At 41.1% G+C, this 19,075-nt stretch overlaps 4 protein-coding genes across 5 annotated transcripts; 2 read left to right on the top strand and 2 right to left on the bottom strand.

Annotated features, from left to right (window-relative positions):
• Nucleotides 1-3,723: 3,723 nt before the first annotated feature.
• Nucleotides 3,724-6,120, bottom strand: LOC129583311 (mitotic checkpoint protein BUB3-like). The gene is made up of 4 exons (XM_055475076.1): nt 5,680-6,120; nt 5,360-5,578; nt 4,553-4,736; nt 3,724-4,402 (listed from the first exon to the last, which is right to left on the bottom strand). The coding sequence occupies exons 1-4, from the start codon at nt 5,887-5,889 to the stop codon at nt 4,023-4,025; spliced, it is 993 nt and encodes a 330-aa protein (XP_055331051.1). The 5' UTR covers nt 5,890-6,120; the 3' UTR covers nt 3,724-4,022.
• Nucleotides 6,121-6,780: 660 nt separating this feature from the next.
• On the bottom strand, nt 6,781-9,291 carry LOC129583341 (NAD-dependent protein deacetylase Sirt6-like). 2 transcript variants are annotated; one of them, XM_055475112.1, is made up of 7 exons: nt 9,034-9,291; nt 8,682-8,796; nt 8,500-8,512; nt 8,103-8,432; nt 7,742-7,822; nt 7,523-7,652; nt 6,781-7,311 (listed from the first exon to the last, which is right to left on the bottom strand). In XM_055475112.1, the coding sequence occupies exons 1-7, from the start codon at nt 9,097-9,099 to the stop codon at nt 7,030-7,032; spliced, it is 1,017 nt and encodes a 338-aa protein (XP_055331087.1). In that variant the 5' UTR covers nt 9,100-9,291; the 3' UTR covers nt 6,781-7,029. The 2 variants fall into 2 exon arrangements, with proteins under 2 accessions (XP_055331087.1, XP_055331088.1); XM_055475113.1 differs by lacking the exon at nt 9,034-9,291 and adding an exon at nt 8,857-8,882 and having other exon boundaries at nt 6,782-7,311; nt 8,103-8,512.
• Nucleotides 9,292-9,573: 282 nt separating this feature from the next.
• Nucleotides 9,574-15,794, top strand: LOC129583242 (mannose-6-phosphate isomerase-like). Its single transcript, XM_055474964.1, has 8 exons — nt 9,574-10,194; nt 10,429-10,556; nt 10,977-11,180; nt 11,651-11,792; nt 12,214-12,399; nt 12,748-12,945; nt 14,120-14,328; nt 15,203-15,794. The coding sequence occupies exons 1-8, from the start codon at nt 10,014-10,016 to the stop codon at nt 15,404-15,406; spliced, it is 1,452 nt and encodes a 483-aa protein (XP_055330939.1). The 5' UTR covers nt 9,574-10,013; the 3' UTR covers nt 15,407-15,794.
• Nucleotides 15,795-16,428: 634 nt separating this feature from the next.
• On the top strand, nt 16,429-18,917 carry LOC129583354 (uncharacterized). Its single transcript, XM_055475129.1, has 3 exons — nt 16,429-17,089; nt 17,483-17,748; nt 18,272-18,917. Exons 1-3 carry the CDS (start codon nt 16,635-16,637, stop codon nt 18,586-18,588), a joined length of 1,038 nt encoding a protein of 345 aa, XP_055331104.1. The 5' UTR covers nt 16,429-16,634; the 3' UTR covers nt 18,589-18,917.
• Nucleotides 18,918-19,075: the final 158 nt, after the last annotated feature.

The following is a 19,075-nucleotide window of genomic DNA, read 5'->3' as shown; positions in this document are numbered from 1 at the left end:
GTGAGTGGAAGTGATAATTTATAGATATTTTAGAATTCTTTGTAAGCATGTTTTGGTAGGACAAAAACGGTCCTTGACTTTTCATTTTAAACAAAAAACAGGTTTGTAATGCTTCCGTTGCTGGTCTGAAAGTGTAACATATGGAACGTTATCCGAAAAAAGATTCATTTGTGATTTGGCCAAAATAAAACTTAGCACGAACGAGAAATTCTCATTCTATTCTTCTTCTTATACGTGGCATATGTCGATATGCGGTAGCTTTACAATTCACAAAAGTTCCACACGCTAGTCAGAATGGAACCATAATAACAGAAAATCAGGTATCTGTTATCAGGGTCGATACGTTTTGCGCTTTGCTTTTAAGCCCTCCTTTTGATAGAAACTAAAATTTCTAATTTGAAATAATGTTAATTATTTTCGTGCTTGGACTTGCGCTTAGGCACTGAAAAGCAACAACGTCAATGGATTTTGTGGCAGATTGGATGTGTAAACGCTGCCACTGAGCACGGCTTAAGTCCATAAAATGAACCGAAGTGCGTGAATAGCACCCATCCAATCCCTCCAGGAGGATTAGATCAGCCGTGATGTTTAGGTGGTGCCAGCGGCTGATGAGTCACGCGGATGCGTCAGCACTCAGCAGTGTGAGCCTAAACATCACGGCTGATCTAATCCTCCTGGAGAGGTTGGATGGTGCTGTACACACTTCATTCGATGGACTTAACGTCGTTCAATGGCAGCGTTTATCCAATCTGCCACAAAAATCCATTGACGTTGCCTGTGCCTAACGCAAGTCTAACACGAAATTTATTCAAATAAAGGCAGTTTTTCAAAGACTTAAAAAAGCAAGCAATCATTGACCTACTCTAACCTGTTTTTGTTATATCGTTCCATTCTGACTAGCATGAATAGCGTTTTATTTTGGCCGTCACAAATGAATCTTTTTCCGGATAACTCCGTATGTTGCACTTTCAGACAATGGAAGCATTACAAGACTGTTTTTTGTTTAAAATGAAAAGTCAAGGACCGTTTGTCCTACCAAAACATGCTTGCAAAAATTCTAAAATATCTATAATTATCACTTCCACTCACGGAAAGCCTTTCGACAACACTAACATGAGCACTCAGGTTAAGACTATGGTTAAAACTAAGGTCAGCATTCGGGTTTTACTTTGGTTAGAACTAATGTTAGCACTCAGGTTAGGGCTCTAATTAAATTAAGTGCAAAACGAAACAGGCTTACCATTGTTAGGCTGAAGCATTACTTAGTTAGATAGTTAATTCGAAAGAACAACGATTCAAAAGAGTTTATTTTTCTGATTGATTTTTAAAGAAATGGTTATTCTCACCACCATGGCACCTCCTTGGCTATTCTCGACCTTTCACCACCTATTGGCTATTCCACCACCTTCCAAAATTGAATTCTAACACCACCTTTTGACTATTGCCACCGCCTCTGCACCTCTTTTAGCTATTCTCACCTCTTTGTGCATTTTTGCACAGTAAATTTTATAAAAAACTTCGTGACAAAACAAAGCTTTGCCGTTGGGGCACTTTTTTTTTACGGTTGGGGCCGCCGCCGACGAAAATATCTAGGCGCATCTTGTCCGTGCTGCAGCTGTTTGCCAAACGTTCTCGCATCTTCTTATTGCAGAGTTCGGCTTCTTCCGGTAAACCCTGGTAAACGATTTCAACTGCAAAAGCAATGGTGAAAACGCTACAGTCGTATCCATTTTTGCTGCTGCCCGAGGAAACAGAATGTCGATCGATTGGCCTTGTGGAAACTCAGTAGCTTTTTTATCACTCGCACTCGCACTTTTTTAAATTCACTCGCGATTCTATCAATTCACGGACTACAGCTTCTTTCGGATCAACCGTCGATTTTTCCAGCACGTTTTGCCAACTATCCTTGGTAAGAGGATGGTTATGCCGCATATTTTGCTTAGTAATGATGGGGCGGTGTTCTTTCAGCCGTGCCGCTACGGTTAGAGCGGCATTGCATTCAGCTCGCCGGGTATGCTGGAATGGTTTTCTTCCAGTTCTTTGATCGTCATGCACTTTGTGGCGGATCAGTCATATTTAACTGACTTGTATCTCATGATTTTGTACCTGCTAGTACAGTATTTGTTGATACCGGCAAGTATTATCGGGTTTACTTGCCCGGCTTTTTAAAGGTCGTGCGCCTAAACGCATAGCGTTATACAAATATGATTTTACAATCATTTTTATAAAAGAAAGATCTCCGTAGGCATTTATAAACATAATATTATTATTAAAATATGTAAAGAAATGGGAATAGTCTATAGGAGGTGTAAAAGGTGGTCACAATAGCCAAAGGTGGTGGCAAAATATTTTTTAAAAAGTGGGTGCGAATAGCCAAAAGGTGGTGAAAGGTCGTGAACAGCCAAAGGAGGTGCTAGGGTGGTGAGAATAGCCATTACCTTTTTTAAATTCAATCATAAAAAATAAACTTTTGAATCGTTGTTCTATCAGATTAACTATCTAACTAAGTAATGCTTCAGCCTAACAATGGTAAGCCCGTTTCGTTTTGCACTTAATTTAACCAGAGCCTTAACCCGAGTGCTAACATTAGTTCTAACCAAAGTAAAACCAGATGCTGACCTTAGTTTTAACCATAGCCTTAACCCGAGTGCTCATGTTAGTGCTGTCGAAAGGCTTTCCGTGAGTGGAAGTGATAATTTATAGATATTTTAGAATTCTTTGTAAGCATGTTTTGGTAGGACAAAAACGGTCCTTGACTTTTCATTTTAAACAAAAAACAGGTTTGTAATGCTTCCGTTGCTGGTCTGAAAGTGTAACATATGGAACGTTATCCGAAAAAAGATTCATTTGTGATTTGGCCAAAATAAAACTTAGCACGAACGAGAGAAATTCTCATTCTATTCTTCTTCTTATACGTGGCATATGTCGATATGCGGTAGCTTTTACAATTCACAAAAAGTTCCACACGCTAGTCAGAATGGAACCATAATAACAGAAAATCAGGTATCTGTTATCAGGGTCGATACGTTTTGCGCTTTGCTTTTTAAGCCCTCCTTTTGATAGAAACTAAAATTTCTAATTTGAAATAATGTTAATTATTTTCGTGCTTGGACTTGCGCTTAGGCACTGAAAAGCAACAACGTCCAATGGATTTTGTGGCAGATTGGATGTGTAAACGCTGCCACTGAGCACGACGCTTAAGTCCATAAAATGAACCGAAGTGCGTGAATAGCACCCATCCAATCCCTCCAGGAGGATTAGATCAGCCGTGATGTTTAGGTAGCAGTGTAGCACCGCATATAAATATGTCGCTTAGTTTTGGTTCTGTACCGGCTTATGACGAATATTTATCGTTAAAAATAATAAAATTAATGTTAAAATGAAGTATGGCATTATTAAAGTACTGTATTGGAAGCTGAAGTGTACATGTTGTCAGCTTTTCTATTAAAATATAGTTATTTGATGCTGCAAAAGCCTCAAATATTAATAAGTTCCTCGTGAGTTCGCAACTTACGAGTACGGAATCAGCAGTACGGAATTGACTTTAATAGGTACAATAATAATAAAAATCTTAACGTATAAACTACAAAGTGATTAAAAATAATGAGTTTACTATGTGTTGAAGCGATTAAGTTGCACAAGTACGGTATCATTTTCTAAACCCTGGTATTCTTAAAGTAACCGAATAAAAGGATATTACACGAGCACAATGAAGTTGCGAACTTTGATTTTAAAGCATCCGCTTGAAGAGCTTTACGCAGTTCTCTTCCTATTCAGGAAATAAAAAAACTCACACATCTTATTATCTGCATTTATCAGTACTATGTAAACTTTAAAATCCAGCACACCATTAATTTGCAAATATTTCGCTGCTGGAATCCTCATCAATACATGTACAAAAAATCCTGGAAAAAACGAACAACGAACAAACTTATCTTCTACTGGGTAAGGAATATGAATTTCAGAGAACAACAAACATGAACAAGTTGCTGGATAACGCACAGCGACAACAAATATTTCGCTCATTTCGGTCGCACTTCACTCTCCGCCACACTCCTGATAACCACATGATCCACGCATGGCTTCGTCGGCTGATCTTCGCGCTCAAAAAGGTAGGACACGGCCATAGCCAGCACTTTGCCGTCCTTGCTGAAATCCAGCGACGTAATGGACGTCTGCTGACGGCGAAACTGGCTCATGCGCTTCTTGTGCGCCACATCCCACACGTTGACGACACCGTCGGAGCCCCCGGAGGCCATGGTGCCGTGTACGGGATGGACAGCTAAGGCATTTACGGGGTAGATCATCTCCATGTTGCCTTCTTTGGCCCGGTGACACTTGAACGCATACTTTTTCTTCTGCGATTCCGGGTCGGTCTCCACATATTCCACAGCCACGCGACCTGAACAGGTTGGAAACGATTGATTAAAAAAACGATGTGAGGATCACAATTATAAAATCACTATAATTATGCAATTGTTATCAGTCATTATAAAAACAAATACAAAATCAAGCCACGTGAGTTACGAGTACTAACAGGCACCAAACTTACCTTCAATGGACGCAACGGCGAAGCATTCATCAATCGTCAAGCCTGCCATGCTGCGAATCTGATATTTTAAACTAGACTCCCGCTTCTGAATAGGCTCAGCCGTATTCCGCAGGTCCCAAATGTTGATCTTCCGCTCTTTTGTTCCCACCACGAGCATATCCTTCACGCTCGTTAGCGCATACACCTAAAGAAACAAGCAAGCTTCGTAAAATAAACAACATTTAGAAGGCACATCTATATATGGCAATTCAAACGCAATTTTGGGAAAAAAATTAAAATTGCAAACTAAGAACAAAATCTATTCACTGTACTTATGTGCGTATTCTGCCCGTCTCTCACTTGTAATTTATCAGTTCAGTGTGAAACAGTGAAAGCGCAATATTTACCATGAAAGTATACATTATCGGCATCGAAGGTCTAAAAATTCATAATAAAATGCAGTGATAATGCGAAGAAAACAGTGAAACCTAAAGATACTACTTACATCGCAAGCTCTTACTACCCTTGACACTTCCTATCATTCAACTTAAAAAAGTAAGCAAAATTCAAATGCGTTAAAACTTAAAATTAGGATGTATGCAATAAACTCACATTCACTGTTCACACAAGTTTTACGAAGACGCGAAGGCGATAACGTGCAAAAACAAGCAAATATTCGCACAACAAATGCATTCCAACGAAAAATAAAGCAAACTGTCAAGCAGACAGGCAAAAATGAGCATAAACTGCTTATGTTTATGATAAACATTCAACATAAACGAAAAATGGAATCGAAAAACTTCAAAACTCTTACGAAGATAGGCTTACCTTATCTGGCTGCTGAAGAACAGTAACGGATTTGGAGCGCGGATCCCAAGTTTTAACCGTTTTATCCCAGCTGCCCGTTGTCATAATATTCCGTGATAAATTCAGATGCACACAGCGCACCGAATCATCATGCGTGCCCACGGCGAAATGCTTTCCACTGTTGAGATCACACATTTTGATGTTGTTCTCCAAACCTCCGCAGAACGCGTGCGTGGCATCCTGTATCCGTAAAAATATGTAAATGCTGTTCAGCAATGCCTGCTTTACTGCTTCGACAACTAATTACAGCAACGAGCAACGTTCTTATGGGAAAACCATACCGAGAAGCAACAGTCTAAAACGGGCTCGCCAACATCAAACTGGTGTCGTTTGCGATTCAGCTCCGTGTCGTACACGCGGACGGTGCAGTCCCAGCTGCCGACCATCAGCAACCGTCCATTGGACGCTGATGGGCAAAATCTGACCGAGGATATCGTATCACTCGGGGGCTCATCCAGATTGATCTCGTTTTTATCAGGAAGCGCGGTCATTTTCGTGTCGTACGGAAGGCAACTGTGAGATCTCTACCTAATGGTCCCAATCGATTGCATCCGCGTCGAAAACTTCACAAAATAGTTCCTGCTTTCAGTCCGTACATTCACTGCGCTTTCAGTCCGTACATCGGTTTAAGGAAAAGGTGCAAAATGTTAAAATCACGGTTATTTAAAAATGTCGAATGGAGACAAGAAGGCGAAAAATTCAGCCAAAATGAAAATGGGAAACTGAGTACGAGTCGGAGTACTGAAAACCGTTGTTCAACTTGGTGAACAGCAATGTGCATTATGGCAGGCTGTTCGTTACAAAGTCTCACAGCGGAACCGGAAGTGCTCGGAAACCGGAACAGTCCGGCATATCTACAAATATACTTCGAAGTATGCATGGAGACCGATGGTGACTTGCCTAATTTCCCCTGTTTTACTATACTTCTACAGACTACAGTGATTCTCAACTTCTCATTAGAATGATGCAAATTAAATTAAGCAAGACCTGGATGGTTTCATATACAATAAATAATATTGATAACTATACAGTACATTTTGTACTGTTTAAAAGCAACACGCAACAGCCGCCAGATTCATACAGTACCTGTACGAACGCAAGGACACTGAATACGGTACTTTACTTCATAATTGAAACTCTTTCGAACACTAAAAGCATCCAAAATCTTTGTGCGTTATCGGAAAATGTAGAATACTGAATACATCATTTACTGGACATGAGCCCAGCCAGATAAAAGTTGTACAAGCGCGATGACATTTCGTAACTCAAACTTTATGCTGTTTCCATACTTAGAACTTCTCAGGCTGTATGTTGCGTATTTATGTCGAAAGAATAAGCAACAGTTTATTTATGTCAAAGCTGATAAACGTATTTATGTCAAAGAATAAGCAACAGTCTGAGTAACAGACTAGGTACATAAATTTATTTAGGAAAGAGCCGAATTCGGGGAAACTGGGAACAAGTTTATAGACAACAAAAACTAAAAATTATCACAACTTTTAGCTTATACAGCAGAGGCAATAAACAGCAGAGATAATAAATTAGGCCGCTTGAGTAAACTCGGGTCATGAGAGGATCCCGCTACATTCATCATCCAGTAGCGGTGTATGCAAAATCGCATCAAATTTTAATTACTCCGTTTTTAGCCTTTTGACGCTGCAGTTATGCACATCACTCTCTTCAGGCTTCTCATCTATGCATTTCTCGTTGACGACAATCAAGTTATCAGCGTCGGTATTCATCGGAACCTGTTGAAAAATGCGCGAAAAGTGTGTTCGATATTCATCGGACGATAAGGTCAGAACTGGATCCAGCTTGGCATCGTACGCAGGGATTTCAATATTCAGTAGTGCCATCAGCCGGAGGAACATGGCATCCAGTTTACAACGTATAACCAGATCCATTTTATCATCCTAAAACAAAATGCCCATAACCCATGTAGTTGTAATTAACGGAAAAAACTCATGCAACACAGCAAGCAATAAAAGTTATAAAGATAACCTTAACACTCATAAATACTTCTATCAAAACCGCGCGATAACAGGGATATAATTTAAACTAATACTCGCAGTCGCAGAGATATACACAAAAAGCAATACTGCTGCAAAATCTAGGACAACTTACAAATTTTGTAGTCTGAAGGTTGCATATCGCAGTTTTGGCTGTAGAATCAATCTCCTGCCGTCGGAATGGCAGCTCACCGGCTGGGACGATTTGCAGAGTCGATCCCAAAACGAGATTCAGATCCGCCGCACTGTTATGAAAAACAGCCGCTAGTACAAATACTAGTGCATTTTGCATGCACCGGCAGGATGCATTCTAAAGCAAACAAATGATCCAAACCTGGAATGTGCCTCCGCTGCCGCCAGATCGTCTTCCGGTAGCTTATTGCGCCAGTCTAGCACCATGTCGACCAAAGCACCTCTAAAAAAACGTCGACGTCACCGCGAGGTACATGTAACAGTAATCGAAACTCATTTACCATGATTTTTTCAGACACTATCACAAATTTTCATTTCAATACTTCTTACTTTGTGACGTTTGTGTACTATACTACGTTCTGCAATTACGAGCCGTTATAGCCAGAATATCACGATTTTTCCTCCTCAATCTGCCTTTCTACTGGCAGCAGAAATAGCCTCGCCAATAAATTGGTACTAATTGTAACAGGCTGTTTTAGCAACCTGCAAGAATGTCTAATTACCTGCAAGTTCGTTTGCTAACGCCATCACAAATCCCCCCGGTTGGCTTCATCCCCAGCGTCGGCGTCGGACAATTTCGCATATACATTCGCCGACACTTGCGACACGTCTCCCGAAATACATTTCCGTGCAATTCCGCGACATAACTGGGAGGTATCCCGGAGCGCAGGTGCAGTCCATCGACATTCTGCGAGATGATAAACTTGACAATGCCCACATCGACCAGCTTCCGCAGCGCCATGTGCGATACAGTGGGGATCACTTCTGTGAAGGATTTGGACGGTGGTGGACGACGCTTCTTCTTCTCCGCCGTCCACACTCCATTCGGACCACTGCAACCATGCCACTGGCACATTACAGGGAATACCAAACCATAGGGGTTTCCGCCGGAGTTCTTACCGAAAATCTGGAACTGTTTAGCAAGGTTTTGAAGCATTTAAAAATCACATTTGACGTTCGCAGACACAACATTGTGACACATCACAAATACGTAAGATAACGTTACAAACAAAGCGACGAGTACTGTAAGGAAATTTTGCTAGCTGTAAAGTGTAAACCAAAATATGTGACATTTTACTTACTGCCTGCAGAGGTGCTCAAGCCCGCACCAGTGTGTATCACAAGATGCTTTGCATTTCGTATCAGCTCAGCGAGCTGCTGGATTTTTTCCTCCGTTTCGCCATCATCATCGGCCACCTGAAATAAGTACTGCAGTGACTGATCATTGCAATATACTTAAGCAGTTAAGCTACTTACATGCTAGCAGCTATCTTCATACTTCACAGATTATACCGTAGTACACGAACGCGTAGGCACATCCTGCATTCTAGTTAACTAATGCTCAAAAATAACTATAAAAACAATCTAAGGAAGATTGCAGACTAAAGAATGACTAAAACTAATCACTACAGTTGCAAAGAAATCACAGCTCACTTCTGGCAGTCCAAGAATCCCTTTATTAGGGTATTTCGACAAGGATGCAGCATAATCATAAGACATATCCCACTTGTAGCTAATGTTACAAAAATTGTCAAATATTAAAAGAAGTTTCTTGGAGTGACAAAAGATCTACCAAAAGTAACGTGGAAAGAACTGTATCTTAAAGACCAAGAGGTTCGCGACAATCAAATGAAAATCATCCAAACCTCACGAAAAAAAAGTTAAAAAGTTGAAAACCAAAAAATTCTAAACGGAAGCGGAAGCTGGAGAAGTGTTATGGAAACAAATGTTACCAGGTGACTGCCGCCTGTGAAGCGTCCAACACCCGGGGCTAAACCGTATTACACAGGATAGAATCCCTGTTGACCAAGAATATGAGCCCACACACCGCACAGGGATTAAATCATTTCAGCCGTAATTTTTGCCAGTCATTGCCTTGTAAGGCTAAGCCGTACGATTTGTGGTTTTTCGTGACGTCATGGCGCACTCAACCGCAGCCGAAAGTCAGCACAAACAACCCACAGCTGTTTCTCCGTCGCTTCCAGTTGTTGCTTGGAGTTACAAATGGCATCTCTACAATCTACATCTCTAAAACAATTTTACGGAATCTTCTTGTTGCATTTTTATGGCATTCTCTCTTTTTAACCTGACACCCGAGAGCATTCTTTGCAATCTTGCTATTCTACACCATCCAGACAGCCCGCCCATTGCGCCGTAGACGAGTGTTTTTTTGCTATTGACTATTGAGCGCGCATACATGAAATTGTTGCTGCTGATTTTCTTATGCATCGGATATCCATTTATCTGGGCCAAAGAATGTGTAGCGCTTGAACCAGCCGAAGACTTGTTTGTGTTTTGACAATTAGTAACGCCAGGTCATTGTGTTTGGCCGTGAGGTATTCATTTACAAGGCTCCACCCCTTGTGTGATTTTACGAGCGCGATAAGCAGCCGTATACAGCAACAACAGCCGTCATGTCGGAGAGTATTAAAAGTAAATTCTTCGGAGCCGTTAAAGACGTGCGCGAGAAAGTGAAAGAGTTGATGATCGACTCCACCAGTCCTGGTCCCAGTCCCCGACCCAGTCCTAAACCCAGTCCGAAGCCTAGCCCGCGGGCTAGTCCCGCGGTGAAAATCATGGATGATGAGATCAAAGGTAAAGTGTGTAAATGCACTGTGTAAAAATGGTCGAACGATTTCGCGAATACATAGAAAGCTGCAGCTGGAATGTGTCAGTCGTTTCAATACGCGTAAAACTATGAACATAAACAACCGGTTACTGTGGCATTAATGTTCTTGTTTATGTCGCCGTGGATAAAAATTTTGCTAAGAATTCTTTTATTGATTTGAGATGGTTAATTCAAATCCCCGTGTTGGTTAATTCTTGTAGCCCTTCGTTTAATCTGCTCGATACAGCAGTATGATTGGGGCAAAGTTGGACGATCGAGTATCGTGGCACAGTTGGCCGAAGCTGGTGCAACTGATGAGAAGATCGACGAAGGAAAACCTTATGCAGAGGTACAGTAGGTGGAATAAATTACAAGCCAGCAGAAATCTGTTTTGGTCTATATTCCTTATTGCTTCGTTTTGCACTGTATACTTAATTGTATCGATCCTTGTATAAAGGTTCATTTCTGTTTAGTATTCTTCCGTTTGTACCGTTTTATTGTGTGACAAATAGTCACAGATTCTGAATGCTTTTCGAAAGTGATGGAATTTGTGTGAAATTAAATCAGTTAACGTTTTTGTTTGAGTGCTGTTTTGTGTTTGATAGTCGATTGTTTTTGCAGTCCCACTTTTGAATTCTACTTGCGTATTTCATTTTGGTAATTATGTGCGTTTTTTCGTGTAGTGTAGCAAAGTCGGTAAATCTCCGTTGGTTGCAGTTATTTCGTGTACGAGTAGTGTAACAAAGTAGTTGAATTTCGTTGGTTACAGTTATGGATGGGCACCCACCCCAAAGGACCGTGTTATATTTTATTGCCCAACAATCAGGGCCATTTATTAGGGGATTATTTACAAAAGAATGATTATTTAATCGGAGATGCGCTCAGTCAGCAGTTCGGTACGGACGGACTACCGTTTCTCTTCAAAGTGCTCTCCGTTGATAAAGCCCTTTCCATTCAGATTCATCCCGACAAGGTGAGAAAGAGATATCTTTACTTTACACGTAGAAAATACAGCATTCTGTGGATGATAGAGTATAATGGCAGTTTCACCAAAATTAATATCACAAAACATGAGAACGTAGTCAACGGTCTGCAGCCGCGGTTATACGCAGAAGCAGCACTTTAATTATTACGAGGACTTTAATTTACATACTATCTCTGGTCTGTTCTGGTTTTATAAATTATTACAAAATTTGGTGTGTTGTAATTTCTGAATCAGCATTTCGATATTTGAACGCGTGTCTGTGAGCAGTTGATAAAAGTTTTACTTATTTTTAATAATCTGTGGGTTCTGTGTACTATGTACACACATCTATATAGATTCTAATTCTAAAGAACTAATCCGGAAAGGATTTTAAATGTAAATAAACAGGATAGCGTTTATTGTGCCAAGGGGTTTTTTATGTTATAATCGTTCTGCAACCTGTGAAATTGATATGTTAGGACGAAGCGGGTGTTCTTCATCGGCGCGATGGTAAAAACTACCCAGATGCCAATCATAAACCGGAAATGGCTATTGCGCTCACGCCGTTTCAAGCGCTTATTGGATTCAGACCTTTGGCAGAAATCTTGGTGTTTATACGAAGTAAGTGGTTCTGCTTGTATCTGTACGTTGATTGTTAGAATGATAGTTTTATTATCCGAAACATTTCAGTTTTTGGAATTAGAATGTTATGCGGTTAGAATGTTTTGTTCATTTGGTAAAATTGTGGAGGTTTGCAGTGCTTTAATAAAAGTTTCTACTGGAGGATCGATCCGATCGGATAGTTATGATTTCGCGAAATGCAAATACGAACCCGTGGACTTAAAATACATACGTATTATATATTATTACGGAATTTTGAAACAAGTTTCGCAAGAGTTCGTTTTCGGCTTAGATTACGAGTGCTTGCATTTTTCTAATTAAGGTTGTTAAATAAAGTGGTGGCTACATACAGAACATACGAGTACATCGGGGGTATTTTTTTGTTTTGTGCACATTGCCAAAGTCACTGCTTACTTTGCAGCTATACCCGAACTGCGGAGCGTGATTGGCGAGGAAACCTGCATATTAGTGGAGAAAGGTCTGACATCTCCCCTCCAAGATGATCAAGTCAACGCGCTGAAGAAAGCTTTCTCATCGCTAATGGAGGCTGATAAAGGTCTCGTGGCTGATGAAGGCCAGAAACTGAACCGCTACTTCATGAATCTCAGTGAGTAAAACCAGTTAGGTTCTGTAGAGAGCTTTAAAATTTGTTTTTTAATGGATTTTAACTTTCCCGTTGCCAGTCACCTGCTTTTGGCTGTACTCTGTATGTGAGTATGTGACTTGCGTTTGTTACTTGTCTCAGGTTTTATTGCTCCTCTTACAGTCGTACTGTTGTTACTTCTTTTTGAGATTTCTCGTAAAAATTTGATTTTTTCATAGTGTTAATAGTTAAGCAACAAGTATGTACTGCTTCAATTTAGTTTAATCGCGCTTTCTAGTGGTGATGTCAGCTGATAGCAGCTATTACACCACTGTACAATGGATAAAATGTGTTGTTTGTTGTTTTATTTAGGAGTTGATCACGCGAACCAGGCCGGTACCCGATCCGGCGGCGTGTTCCAGGATCACGGGCACATTTACATCCAACTGTACGCGGACTTCCCGGGAGATGTTGGGTGCTTTTGCGTCTTCTTCATGAATCACATCACGCTGCAGCCCGGCGAGGCTATCTTTTTGGGTCCGGATGTGCCCCATGCGTATCTGAAAGGAGGTGAGCGTTTATATGTGACAACTATCGTCCGGCAATGTGAAATGTGAATAGCGTGCGATGAGAGTTGCGTTGGCGGTTCCTTTTTTATTGCCATGTGCCAAAACGGCATCGTAGTCTGAGTCAGCGAGATGGATGGGTTTATTTGTATGAATGGTAAAGTAGAGACAGTAGTGTTGTAAACAGAATAGAAGTGCGTTTTGTAGTGTTTTAAGTATGCACTTGTGCTGCCGTGGCATTACCAGCTGTTTTTCTGGTCATATGGCAGCCTGCTTTCTTTCGTGTACGTAATGTAATTCACCCCTTTGAAGTTTCCAAAACATATTATTTTACGTGTTGTTTTCTTCGACTTTAAAATAATCGCATTAATAGAATCGTAAGAAACATTTTTTGTTTTCATGTTTGCATGGTACCGTCGTGAAAGAATTGTCGCACCGACATCCAGATACAGAACATGTTCATACTTATCAGCTGACCATACGTACTGTGGCCTTTAGTTAACAGCTTGAAACTTTCGATCGTGATAATCGATTGTCAGTGTTTGGTATCTTAATTTATAATTGCTTAAGTTGATTTGGTGCTTCTTAAGTTGACAGAGGAAGTGAGCGTTTCAGATTTCTAATAATTATAAGTCTTAGAAAGTTTGTTGTATGCGTTTTAGTCAGCTTACACTTTTAGAGTTAGGTTTAGGATGGTGCGACGTTGCGCTAATGATAGTAGAGCAAGGTACGAGTATATTAAGTTGAGTAGGTAAATAAGTTAAATGTAACTGAATCTTGATATCGCTCTATTGGAAATAAATTCACCAATAAGTTTAACTGAAAAGCTTGTTAGGCGTCATAATACTCTGGCAGGCATCCATTCCGTAACATCACAATCGTTCCAACAGTTGCAGTTTTCGTAAACGATGTTAATGGAAGGTTGTTTAAGCAGTTTGCATGATCGTAATGCATATAAATATGTGTACTGATATTACTATTAAGAATTATTATAAACTACAGTATTATACTTTATAGTTGTGTATTATACTGATGGATACAGTAAACATTAAATGCAAGTTGAGATAATACACTTGACTTTTTGTTTCCGGACCGTGCCAAGTATTTGTGCAGTAATAATTAATCTATCACACACGATTCACACGCGAAAGATCATTGATTTTCGCCTTCTCCCGTAGATCTTGTGGAATGTATGGCCAACTCGGACAACGTTGTCCGTGCGGGTTTGACGCCAAAATTCCGTGATGTGGAAACACTGCTGGAACTTGTGGATTATTCATACGGGCCGGGCGAGGATTACAAGTTCCCCTTGACGCACGATAACGATGATGTATGGACTGCTTATTACTTGCCACCCATTGCGGAGTTTGGTGTAGCGCGCACCGAGGTATGGGATAACTAACTTTTTGACTATTCGTATTACTAACTTTCGTAGAATGGTTGCTGATTCTTCGATATTAAATTATGAATCGTCTGACTTTGCGTATCTGATGCGCTACAAGAGGGATTACTGTTGTACGTATGCTAAACTGTCTTTGATGAGTTTGGCGAATCATGTAAAAGTGTACTGGAAAGCAACAATACGAGTAATTTTATATGCAGCGTGCTGATTACATACGCGGTGACAAATTTAAATATACGAGTATCTCAGAGTATCGTATTCGTATCAGTTTCCCGTTTTTGTTTGCATCGGGCAGAAATAACGCCGCAGCCGTCAGTACAAACTGTAGAATTCGATCATCCAGTCTGGCCGATTTCCGAGTTTTGTGTAGGCTGTCCTGGTTTGATTCAAATTAATTTAATTACTGTATTGAAAGTTTCCATCGAATCGTTCTGTAGTCAATACTTGTGTTTTGATAGTAATTCTAGAATCATAATAATTATAACAAAAAGTTTGTAGGTTGTGTAACAATAAGTTTATAGAATAATGTTAATATTGATACTGTTGCCAAATTAATTTTGATATTGATATTGATACTGGTGTTGCTGAAATAGCGTCCTGTTTACAAGATACGAAGGTCAAAGAGCGTAGAAATACGTACTCGAAACACTAAAATAATGACATTGGGCAGTGTTACGGAAGCGATACTTACAATGTTACCTGTTAGTTGTTTCAAATTGTTCCATTATTAGAGTAGTTGATGTTAATTTGACTGTAATGCTTAACACCCTAATTACAGTACTTAATCAAAAAGTCGATTGCAGATATGATTGCAATTGCACAGTATCAGTATGCGCTTAACAAATTGTTGTCAATGCAGATCCCGGAAGCCAACGCCATTTATACCCTGCCCGAACTGGGATCGGCCAGTATAGTGCTGTGCTTGACCGGAAGTGCCCGGTGTTCCATTGCCGAGGAGCCCATTGAGAAAGGGACAGTATGGTTACTGCCGGCCAACACGGAAGCGGAGATACGCATCACTGAGGGACCCATTGTCCTCTTCCGAGCCTTTGCTCAAGTATGAGGAACCAGCATTGGCTGACCAATACCCATTGCCTTTAATACGTATCTGTATTTGCAAGCTGTTACCGGCTAAATATTAATTGTTGTATGCCTGTCCTGGTGCCTGTTGGATTATTTGTGGTAATCAGTCTGGAGAGGTTTTATATTGTTGTACGGTAGTTAATTTTTTCTAACTGTGTGGACCACATTAGTGCTGATTCTCTTCGCGGTTGCCTTTTCTTTCTTTTCGGTGTCCGATTGTGTTGATTTCGTTGTGAAAGAAATTCTAGTGGAATTTGTAGTTTGCCTTTACTGATGCTTCACCGATCCATTTGTGTGCTTAATTATGTATTTCTTGTTCCTCAGCGAGTTGAGAAGCATCAAAAATATAAATAAAAAGTATTGTCTTGGGTACGAGCACACGCTGGACGCCATGAAAAAACAGAAGCTCGTATAGAAGTCGCAACGCAATAAACTGTGATCTTGGTAGCCGCTGGAGGAATAGCGCAGTTTCCTGCCGGGAATTTTCTTGTTGCCCTAAAATGCACATGTGCCGATTTAAATTTTAGCTGTCAGTGCTAGAAATCATTAATGGCGGAATTCCGATCGAGAAACGATGTTTCTCACGTCAAAATAAGTACAGTACATACAGTAAATATTTCGAAAGAAATGCAAAGTAAAAACGCATCCATCTTACAATTAATTTTATCCATATACATAAGCACGCATGTCCTTAGAATTTAGGGACGTTATTATCATGTCGAAAAGGCCAACCATTTCATAGAAAAATTCTTGTAGTTGGTGTTGCTTAAAATCGTTCTGACGAATTTCTAGAAATCCTGATCACGACCTGAATCTGATGTAATGAGCATCAAGAGTTACGGGGAAATTATTAAACAAGCGCAACAAAGCAGATCCCAGTGGGTTGATCACAGTGCATATCGACAACGTACGGGAAGCGACTTGCTGACTTCTTGTAATAAATACGTCTTATACCGGCTTTACCCTTGCCTCGTGCCGAGACGCAGTCGGTGTCGACTCAGGTCAAAAAATCTTGTTGCGTGAGTTCAAGACAAATCTTCCGCTCACAAAAGAAGTTCAAACCCTGCCCTGAAAGAGCTAATTAATTTTTTCATTATTTAACCGACGGGAGATCGACGCGGCAAACGGCCTTTTGCGCTTTTCCAATTCAGGAGATCTCCGTGACTTTCAGCTTTCTGCTGTTGATACGCAGCGCATGATACAGTGTAATGATGTCCTTCAAATATCTGGATGATATTCTGGAATACAGCAATGAACTGCCCGAAATCTTCCACAGTCGTCTGGGCCGTGTCAAAGCACTGGACATGGAAGTCAGCCAGCGTCATTCCACCATAAAGAACCTGAAAGATCGCACCCAGCAGCTGAAGGTGCTCATCGGCCAGTATCCCGCCGAACGCGTGCAGAAATCCACGGAACTGCAGCAGATTACCAGCGAAATCTCGCTGGAATACGATCGCATCCTGCAGTACGGCGCGGAGAAGGTGAAGATCATCGAGGAGCTGGAGCAGATGATGGGGCGCTGGAGTGGGCATCTGGACGGGGAAACGGAGAAGTTCAAGATGGAATTGGAGGTGGATTATCCGGGGATCACGGATAAATTAGAAGCACAGGCCTACAAGGAGATGGAAGCGGAACGGCGGATGGCCGATCAGCAGACCCAGAAGTAAGCTTTCTCGGTAAATCTAGCGTTCCTGTTGTCTTTGTGTTTACCAGTACTTTTACGATCATAACTCCACGGATCGGGATAAGAGTAATTTCAGGAAAAATTTTGTAGTTCGATTTAGTACTTGTTTTTTGCTAACGTTCATCGAATCATATTTTTGATTTGTGAAATATTTGGAAGTTTGGCATGCAGTTTTTTGTATCGAACGCTCGGTATTTTGTAGGTCTGTACAGGGAATTCATACATAGATAGCAGCGTAGCGTGAATTACGATTTTGTATCTTTGTGCATCACTTCCCTGTAGCAGCAATGGTCAAGGCATCCGTAATGCAGATGTATGGTATTGTACACCATACTTACTTCGCCCGATGCACGTTGACCTTTTTGCTTTTAGTCAGGAAACTTGTCGCCGTTCTGGCGCAGCTGCAGTGACGCGCCAGCAATCTGCTACGGATCGACGCCGCTCCACTGTTTCCGTCCTCAATCCCAATCAGCGGCTGCTGAGATGCCCCAATGAGCCGGTCTCCGCTGACCACCAGTGGACCAACGCATCCACTCAAACTCTCCCGCGTCAGCGAAATTATTGTCCTAGCTCCGACTCCAGTGATGAATCGGTTCAGTCGGATGTCGGGCACGACCTCCGCATAAAAGAAATTCTAGGTACGTAATTACCGTAGGCTGATTTTGTGGATAATTGCACTACCTGTTACAAGTCCTTCAGATTAACAAAACTGTGCAAGTGTGATATAGCGCATAAATTCATATAGAAAAACGTAAAATTCCGTGAATTAAAATTTACTTACGATGGTGAATTTTGCTGATCAGTTTTGAATTGATAGTGGATGATGAGTATCGCTGTGCCATGGTGATACGTATGTTAATCTGGATTCCTTCGATCGAAGTCGGTGGTTGCTCAGTTAAAGCATATAGAGAATAAACATACGCCGGCGTTTGTTTATTTTCTCTCTGGTTAAAGCTGTAGGCTGTTGTTTGAATCACTTGGAAGTTACTGCACATCAGACTCAGATATTATCATATCGAACAACAGCGAATATTGAATAAGACCGGGCGCGTTCGCACGCAATGAAAATATCAAAATCTTCAAAATACTGTAACAAGTGTAGGTACACTGGTACAGCTTTCTTCTTTGATAACCTGGTAAATAGCAATAAATTGCTTACAGGTAATCCGGCACGCGGCCGAGGTATGCAGCGGGGACAATACCAAGTGGGCCGGAAAAGTGCAGCCACAAGGGAAGAGAAACTGTACTGTTTCTGTGGGAAGTCGGAAGATGAAGGCGGTTTCATGGTGGCCTGCGATAATCGCCAGTGCCAAACCGAGTGGTTCCATGGACTGTGTGTGGGGGTCCAACGTGCTGAGGATATCGAGAAGAAAAAATGGTACTGTCCACAGTGCGAACGGCTGCAGAAAAGCAGCGCCGGGACTGGATCGCGGGATGCTGTTCGCATGCGCGCGCGAGCTAGCCACAGTGTATTTTGAGTGGATTTCTGTGTAGTCTGTTGTACACATGTACTCGATGTGATGGCTCTAGTGAAATTTGTTTGTGTATCTGTCGAAATGCGTATCCAAGTGCTTTTATTTTCGAAGCCGTCAACGGTGGTGGAAATCACAGGCGGGACAGCGGAAGGATAGTCTTACAGTTATGAACTCTTTTGTTTTCGCAGGAATTTGATTGTGCGTGGACGGCAGTTGTTGTACAGACAGATGATTTAGATTTTCGTATGTGGCCGACCTTACCGAAGTACCCTTACCGAAGTATCTTGGTTTGTTGTTTCTTTTGGCATCGCATTAAAGAGATCTGCGCAAGATATTGTTTTTCCCTCACGGGCTTCTTCCTAGATTGGGTCGATATTTTAACACCTCTTTCTCACTACCGCATTATCGCCAGGGATTCGTACGTGAGCTTGGTAAAAGTTTCTGCAAATGACCTCCATTAGTTAAGTTATTGAAAGTTGTTTCTGTTTTA

This window comes from Paramacrobiotus metropolitanus, unplaced genomic scaffold, assembly GCF_019649055.1.
Source record: "Paramacrobiotus metropolitanus isolate TYO unplaced genomic scaffold, Prichtersi_v1.0 Parri_scaffold0000010, whole genome shotgun sequence".
Lineage (NCBI taxonomy): Eukaryota > Metazoa > Tardigrada > Eutardigrada > Parachela > Macrobiotidae > Paramacrobiotus > Paramacrobiotus metropolitanus.
This window is presented reverse-complemented; position numbering and strand designations above follow the sequence as displayed.